This window comes from Phascolarctos cinereus, unplaced genomic scaffold, assembly GCF_003287225.1.
Source record: "Phascolarctos cinereus isolate Bilbo 61053 unplaced genomic scaffold, phaCin_HiC Scaffold_726;HRSCAF=1367, whole genome shotgun sequence".
In the NCBI taxonomy this organism is placed as follows: domain Eukaryota; kingdom Metazoa; phylum Chordata; class Mammalia; order Diprotodontia; family Phascolarctidae; genus Phascolarctos; species Phascolarctos cinereus.
In genome coordinates, this window is record NW_027556098.1 from 88,710,214 (window position 1) to 88,727,531 (window position 17,318).

A 17,318-nucleotide genomic window follows, 5' to 3' on the forward strand; every position below is an offset into this window, starting at 1 on the left:
GTAATACTGCAGCTTTTTCTAAAAGCTTCCTAGGTATTATTTCTTATATCACAATAGTATTCCATCACAGTTACATACCACAATCTGTTTAGCCACTCCTCAGTTGATAGGCATCCCCTCAATTTCCAATTCTTTGACACCACAAAAAGATCTGCTACAAATATTTTTGTACATATAGGTCCTTTTCCTTTTTTTAATCTCTTTAGGATACAGACCTAGTAGTGTCTACTGTGTCAAAGGGTATGCACAGTTTTATAGCCCTTTGGGGATAGTTCCAAATTGTTCTACATAATAGTTGGACCAGTTCACAACTCCACCAACAATGCTTTAGTGTCTCAATTTTCCTATATCCCCTCCAACATTTGTAATTTTCCTTTTCTGTCATATTAACCAATCTGATAGGTGTGAGGTGGTACCTCAGAGTCATTTTAATTTGCCTTTCTCTAATCAATGGTAATTTAGAGCATTTTATATGACTATAATTTGATGTCTTTATCTGAAAACTGCCTGTTCATATCCTTTGACCATTTATCAATTGGGGAATGACTTGTATTCTTAGAAATTTGACTCAGTTCTCTACATATCTGAGAAACGAAATCAGTATCAGAGAAATTTGCCATGAAACTTTTTTTCACAATTATGATTATCATTTATTTCCCTCCATCCTATTTTTCTACTATTTATCCTTCTTTCTCCTTTCACCCTGTTTCTCCTCAAAAGTGTTTTGCTACTGACCACCACCTCTCCCAATCCACTGTCTATCAGCCCCCCTCCCCACAGCTTTTAGCCTCTTCCCCTCCTACTTCCCTGTAGAGTAAGATAGATTTCTATTCTCAGCTGAGTTTGAATGTTATTCCGTCTCTAAGCCAATTCTGATGAGAGCAAGGTTCAAGTGTTGTCTGCCGCCTCCCCTCATCTTTCTACTGTAAAAGCTCTTTCCAGCTTCTTTTACCCCACTTTACCTCTTCTTTCTCCCTCCTCTCAGTGCATCCCTCTTTCTCACCCCATAAGTTTCATTTTTTAAGATATAATCCTATCATAGTCATCACACCCATGCCCTCTATGTATACTCCTTCTAACTGCCCTAATAATGATTAAAGTTCTTAAGATAGGAATATAGACAGTTTAACCTTATTGAATCCTTGTGATTTCTCTTTTTTGTTTACCTTCTTATGCTTTTCTTGAGTCTTGTATTTGAAAGTCAGATTTTCTATTCAGATCTGGTTTTTTTCATCAGGAATACTTGTCTATTTCATTACATATTCTTTTTTTTTTTTTACCTTGAAGGATTATACTCAATTTTGCAGGGTAGGTTAATCTCAGTTGTAATCCTAGCTCCTTTGCCCTCTAGAATATCATATTCCAAACCTTCAGCTCTTTTAATATAGAAGCTGCTAAATCTTGTGTTATCCTGACTGTGGCTCCATGAAATTTGAATGGCTTCTTTCTGGCTGCCTGCAATATTTTCTCCTTGGCCTGGGAGCTCTAGAATTTGGTTATAGTGTTCCTGGGAGTTTTCATTTTGAGATCTTGAATTTAGGAGGTGATCAGTGGATTCTTTCAATTTCAATTTTACATTCTGATTCTAGGATATCAGGCCAATTTTCCTTGATAATTATTTGAAATATGATGTCTAGCCTTTTTTTTAAAATCATAGCTTTCAGGTCTTAATAATTAGTCTTAAATTATCTCTTCTTGATATATTTTCCAAGTCAGTTGTTTTTCCAATGTTTTTTCTCATTTTTCTCCTATTTTTTCATTCTTTTGATTTTGTTTTATGGTTTCTTGATGTCTCATGGAATCATTAGCTTTCTTCTATTTGCCCAATTTTAATTTTTAAGGAATCATTTTCTTCTGTGAGCTTTTGTTCCTTCTTTTGCATTTGGCCTATTCTACTTTTTAAGGAGTTCTCTTCAATGAATTTTTATACATCTTTTCCATTTTGCCAATTCTGCTTTTTAAGAAATTCTTCTCTTCCATGGATCTTTTTGCCTCTTTTACCACTTGGCCTATTCTGTTTTTAAAGGTGTTATTTTCCTCAGTTTTGTGTGTGTGTGTGTGTGTGTGTGTGTGTGTGTGTGTGCCTCCTTTGCCAAGATCTTTTTTCATGATTTTCTTGTGTCACTTTCTTTTCTCAATTTTTCCTCTATCTCTTTTATCTGATTTTTAAATCCTTTTTGAACTCTGTTATGACCTCCTCAACTTTCAAAAAATTTCACATCATCCCATTTCACATGCTCCACATTCCAACCAAACTGGCCTATTGTTAGTTCTTAAACAGGGCATTCTATATTCCATACAAATCTTCCTAGCAGATTCAGCAAGGGACACTCAGGAAGAGACTGTAGTTGGCACGTGCTGACAATTCAAACCACTACCACCAACTCCCTTCAGATCCCAAAACATTTTAAGGCCCTGAATTCAAGAGCCTTGAGAATAGCAGTGTCACCCTCTCTAACTCCTTGGGATCCAGCCAGCTTCCAGTTTATCTCCTGTAGCTATTATTGAGGGGAGAATAGACACCATCCTCACCATCTTTGCCACCACAAGTACCCACCATTGACCAACTGCCATCAATGATCACATAAGCCCAAGAGTTTCAGGAATAACATCATTGCTCTCCATACCACTGGCTTTGTTTCCAGCCAAGACCTTTCAGCTATCATGCAGGGAATCAATTCTTACGGAGAGGCAATCTGGCAGTTGCTTCCCTAAAAGGCACAACTAAATACAAATTACTCGAGAGAAGAAAGCTCTCACCACCGAAGTCCTCAGCACTATCAAATTATTCACATGAAAAATAGATGTCGTTTTGTCAGCAGAAATTACATTAAATAAGATAAATTGCCATCTACTTTTCTGTTACATCAAATCCCTTCATAATTCTACTCCTTCCCCCATTTTTCTAGTCTTATACCTTACTCCCCATCACATATTTTTCAATCCAGTGACACTGTCTTCCTGGCTGTTCCACAAATAAGGTTTTCCATCTCTCTGCTCCAGGCATTTTCTCTGTCTCCCATGCCAAGAATGTTCTCCCTCTTCATCTGCCCTTCCTGGCTTACCTGGACTCCTTCAATTCCCAACTAAAATCTTTCCTTCTACAGGAAGCCTTTTCCAATCCCTCTTAATTCTAGTGCCTTCCATCTCTTATTTAGTTTGTTTGTGCATTTTTGTTTGCTTGTCTCTCTCCAATTAGATTGTGAGCTTTTTGATGTCAGGGACTGTCTTATGTCATTCTTTGTATCCCCAGCACTTAGCACTGTGCTTAGTACACTGTAGGTGTTTTATAAATGCTTATTGACTAAGGGCCCTCACTGGGTCTTTTCATCTGACTTTCAGCTGAAATATCCTAGATATATTGTCTCCCACCTTAAAAATATGACCTCCCTGAGACCAGAGACTGTCCTGCTTTTCTAGTTGTATCCCAAGTGCTTAATACAGTAATTTGCACACAATAAGTGCTAAATAAGTGCTTTTTTAATTCATTCATTCATTTTTGCTCAAGCTATTCCATGATTTGAATGTACTACTCATTTCTGACTCTTAAAATTCTTAGATTCCTTCAAGACTCAAATCAGATGCCACCTTCCATACAAAACTATTTCTGAGCCTATCAGGTATTAGTTCTCTTTTCTCTCCTCAAATTATCTTGCAATTATGAGTGTAAATATTGTATTCCCCTCCCCCGTAGAGCATAAAATCCTTGAGGTCAAGAATTATTTCATTCTTTCTTTGTGTTCCTAGCAGTAGACAAGCAGGTGGTACAGTAAATGGAGCACTGGACCTGAATTCAGGAACTCATCTTCCTGAGTTCAAATCCAGCTTCAGTCACTTACTAACCTGTGTGACCCTGGGCAAGTCACTTAACTCTGTTTGCCTCAGTTTCATTATCTATAAAATGATCTAGAGAAAGAAATGGCTAACCATTCCAATACCTTTGCCCCAAATGGGGTCATGAAGAGTTGGACAGGACTGAAAAATGACTGAACAACAAAAATCCATAGCAGTAAGCAAAGTTTCTTGCATCTAGTAAGCTTTCAATAGAATAATGTAGAATTGAACTGATATTCCCATATGACAATCTGTTATCCATCCATGTCTTTTCACAAATCCTCCTTCAAGGATCTATCCAATATACTGAAAGTTTTGATGGAGATTTGTTTGGTTTGGTTTTATAGTTCACAGGCAGTAGTGCAACACAGGTGCTATTGACTTATTATACTTCACTCTTGCCATATGTGCCCACCTTCTTTTCTGGTCATACAATTACTTGATAATGGGTTTTTTTTAACTCAGTTCACAGGTAATTGTCTCAGAGCTGTGCTATATCTCATGCACATGCCATATTTACACACTGTTTGTGTTCAATATGTCCTTCCATTGTCCCTTGTATCACTTATAATTTTTATTCTTCTGAGCATGTAATGTTCCATAATACTGAATCACCAGGGAAATATTGGTGCTAAAAAGATAGAATTTTAATAGTTCAGGCAACTGCAGATCATTAAAAATTCTCTATTTTCCCAAAGCCATTTAGCCTAATTTTTTATGTATTTCTGGGTCTATTTCATTGTCTATCCACAGGAACAAATAAAACACAGACTAATTTGATGGGTTGATCATCCAAATTAATGTCATTATCTACATAACACATATTTTGTCTACTTTTTTCTTGTGTAGATGGCTTAACAATTCTTTCAAATGACTACATTTCATGGAAGAAGTTTTGTCGTGTTCCAGGGCTTAATGTAATCAGTAGAATGAGAGCATTTGAAAGCCTTCACAATCAATAGGGAATCCTTCTTCCATTTGTAGTCTTTGCAGAACACACTCCATGGCACTACTGCCTCCCTGTTTTCTACCTCGGTCGATGTTGATATTTGTTGAACAACATTATCTCCATTTTTGCATCTATTACAGAATCTGTATGATTGTATGATTTTAATATACTTGTATAGCTGAAGCTAAAAAGGCCTATATGAGAAATTCCATAGAATATGCACTTTGATCGTTTTGTTACTGTCACTATTATTTCATGGTGCATACCTAAAACTAAAATGGTCACTCCCTGGAGAAATGAGATTCTGGTTGGGGAAATTTGCAAATGCAAGCAGATTTACTTTAAATGATGCCAAACGGTACACAGTTTAGGAATCCCTCCAGGTACCTCTTTTTGACCTCTACAAAACAAGGTCTAGCTAAGAGACAACTGGCAAGAAAGAAGTTCATTTTGTTTATCTCTTGCTAACAATTTACCTGTCAAAGTCAAGTTAACACATATTGATCAGGGTCATATGTTGTTTCCAGCACAATGTTTAGGCACCATCTTATAATTCATCACATTTTGTGTTAAGAAAGTACAAAATGAGAAAGACTTTGAGGTGTCAGGAAGAAATAAGCTTTAAGGTCCAAGTGTGATAACCCTGAGCTGACTGATTTCTGGCAAGGCAAAAGGAAGTAAAGATGTCAGTAGGGAGGTGATAGCTGGTCTGCCATAGCTCAGGAAGGGGTAAAAACCAGATACAGCCAAGAATGAAAGGAAGTATATGAAAAACAGAATATAGCCAACTAAACAAAAACATATCAGTCTGGCAAACTACACACTTAGCAACTAGAATACTAACTATAGCCAACTTTATCTTTCATCTGCCCAAATTAGCTGAAACAACTGCTATTCTCCACATAAACAAGTATTGTCTGGGGCATCTGCTGGGGAAGGGTTCATTCTGAGTCAAGTTGCAAAAAGAAGCCTTCATTATCCTTCTACCTCAATTACCCAATTAAAGATGATTGACATATATAGATGAAAAGGCCAATGAGAAGTTACATCATTATAAGGGCAATCAAAGGTGAGGTTGTTTTGGAAAAAACTCCAGAGTCTTTCTTCTCTCATACTGATAGTGCTTTCTTCTAAAACATTACCTACAAAGAGTATATCTCCTAAGGCCTGGAAATGATTTTTCACTTACTGATTCAAGCAGGATAGATCAGCCATTGGTTCTACATAAATCCTACTTCAAGAAGCATTCCCTGTGTTTTTGTGGCAAGTAGACTGCCTATGAATGTGAATCACCTCCTCAACTCATCCTGCTCCAACATTTATTTCATCAAAGAATGGTGACAACCCTGGATCCTCAAAGGCAATGCTAGCAGAATATCAGCTCTAGAAGATCTTTAAATTTTTTTTAAGAACTAGGAGTGATTGGGAGGCTTATGTAGACAATTCTCCCAGGAGTCCTGCAATATATAGACACCACAAGGTTAGGTAGTTTGCCCAGGGTCATAGGGCCAGTATGTGTCAGACCACTAAAGGATTTGAATCTAGGTCTTCTGACTCAGAGACCTGCTCTTTCTCTATCGTGCCTTAGCTGATTCTTGACAGATCTTACCAACCTAAGAAAGCTTCAGAAATAGGTTAGTAATTGAACATGAGTCTGTAGTACAAAGACCATCCTAAGCTAAGTATGGAGACATTGTCCACCATAGGGTTGGTCTCAAAAGTGACCATCAGGTGATTGATTTTTTTTCTGACTGCAGATAATCTTTGAAGGCTAAGACATGGAAGGAGTATAGTCTGCATTAGTGAAGAGATTACCCCCACCAACGATTTCAAATTTTTTTTTTTGCTATATACATTTATACACGTGAAAGGAACTGCCCCTTTCATACATAGGCAGTTTCGTTTTTGAAAAAGGCAGAAAAACATTTTTGTACAAAAGAAAATTTAAATTAACTAATAAATTACATAAATTGCTGTTCCTTTCATATATGACCAGTTTGGTGGTTGAAAGAGGAAGAAAAATAATTTTTTTCATATAAAAACAATGTTTAAAATCAGTCTGTGAATAGTTTTTTTTCCAGTTAAAATGTGACAGGCACAGATTATTGGGAGGGCCAGAGAGAAAACTGGGAGAATCTTTTTGAGGACAGTGAAATGACTTAGGCTACAAGACACTGTCATCCCTGATCTCATTTGTATGTGACTGTTTTTAGAGTTTGAGAGGGTAAAACTCTCCAAATAGTAAATTGAATAAGTTTGGACACCCTAAGTAGATTAAATAATGACTATTGGTTTCATGGCTAGAGAAAGAAATGGCAAATCATTTCAGTATCTTTGCCAAGAAATCCCCACTTTGGGGTCACGAAGAGTTGGACACAACTGAAACGACTGAACAACAACAAATTCCATCACAATTGATAGAAAGGATGATTTAGACATTAGAAGCTCTAAAGAACCCAGCAAAAGGACGAGTTAAGAAGATGCCAGCAGAGCAATCAGCCGACAGGAAGGCTTCAGCTGCTGTCATTGAAGGTTGTTGATTGGAAGAGAATCATTGCTTCACGGACTAAAGAAAAGACTGGCAGCTTCCTGACTGGAGGAGAGCTGAACTCTCCTACTATTTTAATTACTGCATTTTAGCACCATGCATAGGTTGAGAGAGATGAAGCCTCTTAGTAGTGCCAGAACAGCTGGCACCTCTGGTTTGAGAAGGGGAAAGACAGGATTTGCAGTTGCTTTGCTATAAGTACTCTCTCAGAGCTAATTAGGGGGTGCTGCATCCTGACGAGTGAAAAGCTGGGGGGGAGGGGTGCAGTGTTTACATTATTCAGAAAAATTACACAGAAATATTTACAATTACACATTACTATATATACTTTCATTAAAATGGTAAGTTAAAGTTCACCAAGTAAGCATATGGCTATTATGTTATCATTTCAGTTATCCAAAGTAATAATTTATTGAAACAATGGCTGCTGTCCACTTTAGAAACTGTTGGCAGGATGAAATTTTCAAAATGACCGATTGTGTCCTCACAATTTTGATGTTTGTAGGTGTGTTACAGTCATCCCATTTTGAAGAGGTAGACTACTCCCAGCAACCCATCAGCTAGAGCACTCTTCACAGCAGCCCTTTGACTGAATCCAAACTTCACAGAACAAATACATTCACAGAATATTGTTCTGTGAAGTTTGGATTCAGTCAAAGGGCCACACTTGAGGTGGCCTTGAGACCTCAGGTTCCCCACCCCTGGAAAGAATGCATTTTCAAGAAGGGACCTATGAGTACTGTTTGGGAGAATCAAAAGAACTTAACCAGGCTTTCCTCCACCCGGAGTTACTTGCTTTTTAAATCTTGAATTTCCAGGCTCCACTCCTGATTCTCAAGAATTTTTTGCCTCCTTGCCATAGTCCTTTCCCTCTTCTTTCCCCTCCCCCTCAGTTTCCACTCCTTTTTGTAGAATGTAAGTTCCTTGAGGGTAGGAACTATCTTGTAGCTTGATTGTATTTCCAGCACTTAGCTTGGTGTTTGGCATATAGTAAGCACTTAAAATAAATCTTTTATTTATTCATCTATCTACTTTCATTCCTGAAACAGTCAGTAACAGTGTAAGAGATGCCAAAAGATACTCTACCTTACATTTTCCTGAGGCAACCTGGAAAAAAAAAAGGTAAATATGTTAAACAGAGTTGAAAGCTTCATAATCATATAACATCTATTAAAGTATTTTTGGCACAGTGTCTCAGATTTTCTTTGAAATATTTGTATTACTCATTATCTGCATAGCAGGTAAGGACAAATTCCTATAGTATGGAAAATTTGATCAGAGGGAAAAGAAAAAAATATTCTACATTAAAATGAATTCCTTGAAGGTTTATGAAAAAAACTGAAACACTAACAAACTGTTGGTGGAGTTGTAAATTAGTCTAATCATTGTAAGCTAAAAGACTCTCTTCATTGGATAGGAATTGATTGCTGAATACTCCACACCTGAGTGAGTGGTAGAGCTGGCCAGAGCTTGGAAGAAAAGAGATGCTAGACTTCTGGCTTACAGATTGCAGAGAAAAGACATTGGATTGCAGAGAAAAGACACCGGATTCCAGACTTTCTTCAGGTCCCCAAAGGGAGAGATAGACTGCGGGAAGAAGCCAGCACACGGAGGAACTAGCACCTTATGTTCCTATCCCCAGATCGCCATAATAGACTCTGGGGAATTTCCCCTTGGATGAGATTGGTGATCCTCTTTCTTGGTTGAGCTGAGATATTTCACTCTCAATAGAAGTATATTGTCTGGTATACATTCTCATCTGCATACTCTCTCTGATTTCTATCCGCTATCTGCTTGAATAAATGGGTTTATTTCCTATTTGCTATATATGTTCATTGTGGAACTGGCATTTGAAAGAAAAAGAGTCAAGTCTCTTGAGGAATTCTTTTCCCATCAAGGAAGATCAATCAGGAGCTCAGCTCAAAACTAAAAATAATTTCCCCTACTGCTAACAAAATTTAAGGGGGAAGATAGATGTAATTCTAGCCCTATACCCCCTCTCTCTGAGGAGAGCAGAGTGGTCACCTCTGGCCCCAAAATCTCCTGTGGAGAAGGGTAGAAGATATCTAGAGATATCCATTCATACCTCCCTGTGAGCCATATCTGGACAGAGTCCTATGGATACACACAAACTCCATGGGCACAAAATACACCACACACACCCCCTTACGCCATTTTCAAAAACAGTTGGAAATTCTACAAAGAAAGTGACTAAAATACCCACGCCTTCTGTCCAACAAATTCCACCCTTAGGCATATATCCCAAGGATAAAGGCCCCAAATAGATTAAAATATTTGTAGCAGTACTTTTCATTGTAGCAAAGAATTATAAACGAAGTAGATGCCCATCAAATACTGAATAGCTAAACAAGTTGTGCTCCATGAGTATAAGATGTTGTAAGAAACAAGACTGATGAATACAGAGAAGCAGAGGAAAACTTATATACACCAATGCAAAGGTGAGCAAAACTTGAAAAAATATACACAATGTTTCAATTTAAATGGAAAGAATAACAGTAACAAAGCTACCGAAACTGCTTAAATTGAGTTTAATTCAATGCTGAATGATGATGCCAGACTTTTTCAGACATGTTGGTCAGTTTTGTTTGTGTGTTTTGTTTCTCTTTTTAATTCTCTGTTATAAGGCATACCTCTGTGTGGAGGGAGGGGAAAGGATGTATTAGAAAATGCAGGTAAAGTAAAAACAAAAGACATTAATCCAAATTTATTTGAAATGTAAAAATAAAATGAACTCCATAAATTTTTGTGGTTTTTAATGCCTTTCTACTTATCTATGATTCAAACTTTGTACAAAAGAGACAGATGGAAAATGGTCACCCTTCATTGGGATATCTGTGTATCTCTGTAAATCTGTAGATTTGGGGAAGGGGAGGACATTTTGTTTAGACTGAAAAGCATTGATCAAAAGAGAAATGAGGGAGAAATTGTTTGGTCTATGAGTATTTGATTCAAGTCAGATGTAGCAGGGTGGGGTGGGGTGGGGACAGGGCCTGGCAAGGACGAAATAGTTCTGAGAGATGATGCTTCTTCTTCCTTTAACATTTACACCATAAACAAGCTAGATCTCTAGGGACACAGAATTCCCAGATCCTTATTTGTCCTTTGACTAGTATTAGCTGCATTCATCCTGTGTAGGGTGCCCAGATTCCCCCGCACTAAACATGATGTCCCCTGAAAAGACAGAGGAGGTGAAAATGCAACAAATCTCAGCTCTCAACTTTTCTGATGAGACTCCTGTAAAGATGGGAAAATGCTACACTGAGAGGATTCACAATTCCCTTTGAGTTATTCTCTTACTGTGAGAATTACTGAGCCAGTGATTTCTTTACACCACATAGAAAATGTGTGGGGATGGGCTAATGCTAACGCTCTGATTTTCAAAAGGGGGAACCACAGTTCTGATTCCTGAGAAAATGGTAGAATGTATTAAAACTATCGTTCCTAGTCCTGTGCTCTTTGGCTGACCTAAAATAAATCTCATCCCTCTTCTACGTGAAAGCCCTTCAAATACTTGAAAGTAGTCACCATGCTCCCCTAATTCTTCCCTTTTTAATTAAATCACAGAACCTCAGAGTCGGAAGGCACTTCAGAGGTCAATTAATCCAACCTGTCCCTGCATAGGGAGCTTCCCTCCAAAATCCTTGACAAGCCCTCTGCCTCCAGTGAGAGGATGCCCATGTCCTCCCATGGCAACCCATTTCATGTATGGATAGTACTAGAAATGCTTCATCAAATCAAAGCAAAACACCTTCTGCAACTTCTCACTGTTGCTCAAAAAACAAAACTCATTCCTCTGGAGCAAGGGTTAGCAAACTATGCCTACTTCAGTGCAGTCTGTGAGCAAAAATTTTTTTCATTTTTAAATTAAGTTTTATTGTAATTTAAAATATAAAACCTATTTTTTGTTCTTGTTGTTTGTTCAGTTGTTTCTGGTCATGACTGACTCTTCATTTGGGGTTTTCCTGGCAAAGATACTGGAGTGGTTTGCTATTTCCTTCTCCAGCTCATTTTACAGATGAGGAAACTGATGCAAACAGGGTTAAGTAACATGCCTAGGGCCACATAGGTGGCCAGATTTGAACTCAGAAAGATGAGTTTTCCTGACTTCAGTCTCAGTGCACCATGCCACCTAGCTGGAAAGAGAGGTTTCTCTCTCTCTCTCTCTCTCTCTCTCTCTCTCTCTCTCTCTCTCTCTCTCTCTCTCTCCATTCAATGCCACTCCATTACACTTTTATCACTCTCTTTTTTGGAATAAGGTATATCCTTCCACTGATCGATATTCCAGGAGGAAGTCATGTCATGCCAAATTTTAATGACACTTATGCTGCTGAATTAATCTCCTTGTACGAAGATCTCAAGTTACTTTGTCATATGCTTTACTTCTGTGAATAGACGTCTGAGGCCCTAAACATAGTATTCCTTCTCTTCCTCTTCTTTACTTCTTGTAAATTACTCTCCACTGTTATTCTTGTAACTACTACTCTCTATGGCCTGTGGCTTAGTGAGCATCTGTGGGCAATTTTCTCTTGCCTCTTATTTTCAGTTTAAAGCTCTTTTAATCTGATCTACAAATTTCCATGAAAATATAGCCTCCCTAGCCCTTTTTGTATTTCTTTCATCTGTATGCAAATGCCCTTCATTCCTGGATCTTAAGCCTTGGCCCAGAAATCCAAATCCTATTTTCCAACATCATCTTCTTAACTAGCTGCTCACTTCCTGTAGCCACCTTTTTTTTCTGAAGCCCTTAGTTTAAATTGGCAGCAATGATGGAAATGCTACATGTACCCTCTGCCCAAGTCTTTAGTTTTCATATTATGATAAATAATTCCTAGAGATACCTTCTAGTTTTCTGTTAGTAACATAATGTGTCCCCACACTAATCACCATTAAGCAACCAATTGTCATTAGTCCTGCTGAGTTTTTTAAGGGTTTTCCATCATATTGCAGACATATATAGTGTCCTTCCTAAATGTTCATGTCAGATCAACATATGACAGCTTCTCTACCCTTCACTGGGAAGCTGCCAAACACCAAGACTCATCTCCTTTTCTGTCACCAACATTCACTGTCATCTCTCATGGAATAACCCATGGATCCTTATCATAGTTCTTTAGAGTACAGGAAACTGTTTTCTCCTCTAACAGCTCAGTTCTACCCTCTATGGCAAGAGTCCTTAACTTGAAGTCCACAGGTCCCAAGGAATCTGTAGATACATTCAGGAAGAGGGAGTCCAGGAAATTGGAAGAGAATAAAATGATATCTTTAATTTCACCAACTTCTAACTGCAGTTTAGCATTTCCTTCAAGCACAAGTGCAAGTGATAAGCATTATTCTGAAGAGTCCACATACTTTACCACACTTCCAAAGATGTCCATGACACAAAAAAGGTTAAAAACCTCTGCTCTATGGAAAAAGTCTCAGTTTAATGGTCCTTTTCCTTTCCTTCTCTATGTCACATTCTTTCCAACCTTCTGACCAAAGCAAAGATTCCTTTTCTTCTGCAGATACTTTTTCCTTTTCGTTTTCCTCTCAAAGTATTCAAAGTAACCCAACATAATCTGGTTCTTTTGAGAACTAAGTTTAAAGACTTTGATATACAGTTTCAGCTTACTGTTTACAAAGATTTATTTTCCAGGAATCATGGTGTAAAACTAGAGCTCCTAGGAGAAGGCTGGGAGTTGGGGATGAGGTAGTTATATTTCCCAGAATGTCCAGGAATGGGCACTGACGAGAATGTTCAAAGTCAAGGCTATCTAGTTCCAACTCTTACATCCTGGAGCACCTGGAAGTGTTGACAGGTGGATACCAAACTAATGTTGCTAATATTTCCCATCCTTCTAGCCTAGGTAATAAGATTTGCACAATGCCCTTTCTTTTTCCTTCAGCTCCTGCTTACTCACAATCTCAGGATGCATTGTCGTGAGTAGCAGTACTGAAAATACCCAGGACAACATTGTCATGGGTAATAATGAATATTCTGGAAAAGCCTGAGAAACACCTTTATCTGATATGTTTAGAGGTGTTCTTAAAGATGAAGGATAAGGAATCTCATCGAATTTCTTTGGATTTAAGAGTTAAAGTACACCCAACTTAACAAGCTTTGAAGGGGGCTAAGAAAACAGTTAATCCCTTCAAGCTCCAGGGTCTCCATCATCAGTGATGAATATCTGTGTACATCATGTTCCAGCAAGTAAAACCAACAACAACCTGAGTGTGTGAGTTCTAATTTCTGATTTAGTAACAGACTAGTTGTGAAATTTTGCATGAGTAATGGTGCCCTTCTCTAACTCAATTTCCCTATAAAATAGAGCTTATAATTCAAACATACCTAATAAAACACTCAAATAATTAATAATAACACATAACCCAATCCTTTTGTAATTCAAGTGCTACATACACAGTGCAAGACATCTATAATTATATATCTTTTTACCTAAATTCAAGCACACGGATGTCCTTGTAGCCAGGTAGCCCATCAAATGCTTTCTCAACCTGTTTTCAAAGAACAAGAGAGATCAAAGTACATAACATACTTTCATGAGACAGTGATTTTTTTTCCCTGTCACGGGTGAAATGTGAAAAAAAAAACAGGTCTTAGAAGAAGCTCTCAATAGAGTACTTTAAATTACATGATTTGGAATAGAAAGCTGGCTACAAAACACACTTTATTAAACAGGCAAGTGTTTATTATTGAATGTGTGAAATTCTCTGTGGCATCTGTTTCCTGTTACTAAAGCAGGAAGGAACTGTGAGTGCATCACGCATCAACAAGCTATCTGCAAGGTCTGGATTAGGTCCCAAGAGAGAAGCCTCATGTGAATGGAAGTCAGGAAGGAGCAAGAATCTTGTTGAGAGCTGCCAGATGACCAGATTATGAGCTGCACTTTTGAAAAAGACAATTTTATTAGTTTGGAGTTCTTCTAACCCAATTATGTAAATCAATGTGGTCAAAACATCTATAATAAATTAGTTTATATTTAAAAGAAATTACTCTGCATAGAAAATAAAAAATTTTAATTGGCTATATTATCAACAGCACATTAAGTTATGATTGTTTCCAAAACATGGATACCAGAACTCATTAATGATATTTTCATAACTCTAAGATTGACAAATTCTTAGAAGAGTACCCATATGCCACCCATCCCAGAGGATTCTACAATAGGGAAGAAGGAAGATCTGGCAAACACAGATTGAAGACTTTGGTAAAAGTTGTATCAATGCTGGAGTATTCACTTAGTCATGGTGGTTTGCCTCAGAATCAGGGTCAGCCCAAACAAAATTTCAAAGCAGGGGAAATTTGCCATCATTTCTGGTTGAAAATTAAAATGATCAGGGAAGAAACATGGTTTTGTGCAGACTGCCCTAAAAGTCAGGGAAACTTAATTCTATTTCTTCCTCTTCCACTCCAACTCCACTACTAGGTATCCTATGGAATCATGTATAACTAGCAACTTTTCAGAGTTTCAGTCAGTCAATAAACATTTATTAAGCACCTACAATGTGCCAGGCACTATGTTAAGATTCATATAAAATATGTCATATGTCCTTCACAGGACCACTGAGAGGCTCAAATAAGGAAAGAGATGTACAAACCTTTTGCGAAGCATAGAGAGCGCTACAAAATATGAAGTATCATTACCACTGTAATGGAAGCAGCTAGGTAGCACAGTGGATAGAGTGCTGAGCCTGGAGTCAGAAGATCTGAGTTCATACCTCAGACATTTAGTAGCTATATGACTATGGGCAAGTCATTTAACCTCTCTGTGCCTCAGTTTACTTGTCTGTAAAATGGAAATTATAATAATAACACCTACCTTCCCAGGGTTGTTATGAGGATAAAATGATATGATATTTGTAAAGAACTTTATGGCAGTAGAGGGTACAGCCAAGATGGCAAAGTAGAGGCAGGAACCCAGCTGAACTCTCCTAACATTTACCTCCAGGCCACTTTAAAATAACACCTCAAATGGAATGCTGAATCAGCAGAGTCAACAAAAGGTCAAAATGAGATATTTTTCCAGCCCAAGACAACTTAGGATGTAAGCAGGAGAGACCTGTGACATGGGGGTGGGGGCTGGTCCAGAGTGCAGGCTGCAAAGGGCCTTCGATGTGGCTGGGACAGCAGCAGCAGTAGCTTTAGGAGCTCTCAGCCCAGCGATGGTAAGGGAGTCAGACAACTGGTCAGAAAGAGATTACGGGGGATCCTTGTCTGGAACTGGGTGTAGCTGGTGCTGACCAACAACTGAATTACCAATACACAGTTCTGGGGCACAGAGGAGTGCTTGCAATCAATAGCAAAGGAGCAGAGGCCCTGATTGCAGTTCCAAGGCAGAAAGGAACAGAAGCCTTTGTGGCTATAGGAGACCAGGGGCCTTTCTGGATAAAGACCAGAGCCAGACCAAGAGACCAGTGACCATACCTCTCCCCAAATCGCACTAATTTAAAAACACTGAAAACTTGCAGACTCCAAAAACTAGCTCTGAAAACAACAGCAGATTGGGACAGTGCCTTCCCACCCCCAGGTGAATAGAGCCCAACTTTAATACAAAGTTCAAAGACAAGAAATAGGCTAAAAAAAAGATGAGCAAACAACAAAGAAAGAACTTGACCATAAAAACCTGATATAGCAGCAAGGAAGACCATGATACAAACTCAGAAGGAGATAATAATTTGAAAACCCCTACAATCAAAGCCTCAGAGAAAAATGCTAATCTGACACAAGCCCAATAAGAATTTCTAGAAAAGTTAAAGAAAGAGGTAAGAGTGGGAGAGGAAAAATTCAGAAGCACAAAAAGTTGAAGAAAATAACATTAAAGAACAGAATTGGCCTAATGGTAAAAGAGGTACAAAAAATCACTGAAGGAAAGAACTCCTTAAAAAGCAGAATTAGACAAATAGGGGTGGGGAGGTGCAAAGTCTCACTGAAGAAAACAATTCCTTAAAAATTAAAATTTAGCAGTTTTCCACTGAAGAAATAAAAACTATTTATAGTCATATGAAAAAAAAATGCTCTGAATCATTATTTATTAGAGAAATACGAATTAAAACAACCTTGAGACATCATTTTATGCCTGTAAGTTTGGCTAAAATAATTGAAGGAGAAAGCAACAAATGTTGGAGGGGATGTGGAAAAATTGGGACAGTAATTCATTGTTGGTGGAATTGTGAACTGCTCTAACCATTTTGGAGAGCAATCTGGAATTATGCCCAAAGAATTATCCAACTGCCTATACCCTTTGATCCTGCAATACCACTAACTAGGTCTATTTCCAACAATGATTAGGGAAAAAGCAAAAGAAACTATGTGTTCTAAAATATTTATAGCAGCTCTCTTTGTAGTGGCAAAGAATGGAAATTGCAGGGATGCCCATCAATTGGTGAATGGTGAACAAGTTGTGGTATATGATTGTGATGGAATACTACTATGCTATAAGAAATGATGAGCTTGATGATCTTAGAAAAACATGGAAAGACTTGTACAAAATAATGAAGAGTGAAATGAGCAGAACCAAGAGAAAATTGTATACAATAACAGCAATATTGTTTTAAGAACAACTTTGAGTGACAGAATCATTTTGACTGTTATAAATACCCAAATTAACTACAAAGTATATATAATGGAAGATACTATCTGGTGAGAAAGAACTACTAAGTAGAAGTATGTATAGAATGATTTTACACATATATACATATATGTCTAATGTTAGCCATCTCTGGAGTGGGGGAAGGGGAGGAAAAGAAAAGAAATTTGCATGATAACTTTATGATATATTTTAAAAGAATAGCAAAAGTTGTACATAATAGATTCACAGTTTCATATCATCTTTTTTTCAAATATACTGCTATGTAATAAAAAATATTTTTAATTTAAAAATAAATGGTAAAAATGATTTTATGAGACATCAAGAAACAAGAAACCAAAATCAAAACAATGAAAAAACAGAAGAAAATGTGAAATTTAAT

The 17,318-nt window shown here is 37.6% G+C and overlaps 1 protein-coding gene across 1 annotated transcript in view; it reads right to left on the reverse strand.

Annotated features, from left to right (window-relative positions):
* Window positions 1-17,318, reverse strand: part of IMPG2 (interphotoreceptor matrix proteoglycan 2) — a 95,542-nt gene that overhangs the window by 29,989 nt on the left and 48,235 nt on the right. Inside the window, exons 8-9 of the mRNA XM_078146136.1 lie at window positions 13,786-13,844; window positions 8,418-8,438 (exon numbers count right to left, since the gene is read on the reverse strand). Of these exons, the coding sequence (XP_078002262.1) occupies window positions 8,418-8,438; window positions 13,786-13,844 (80 nt within the window). The remainder of the gene's footprint in view (window positions 1-8,417; window positions 8,439-13,785; window positions 13,845-17,318) is intronic.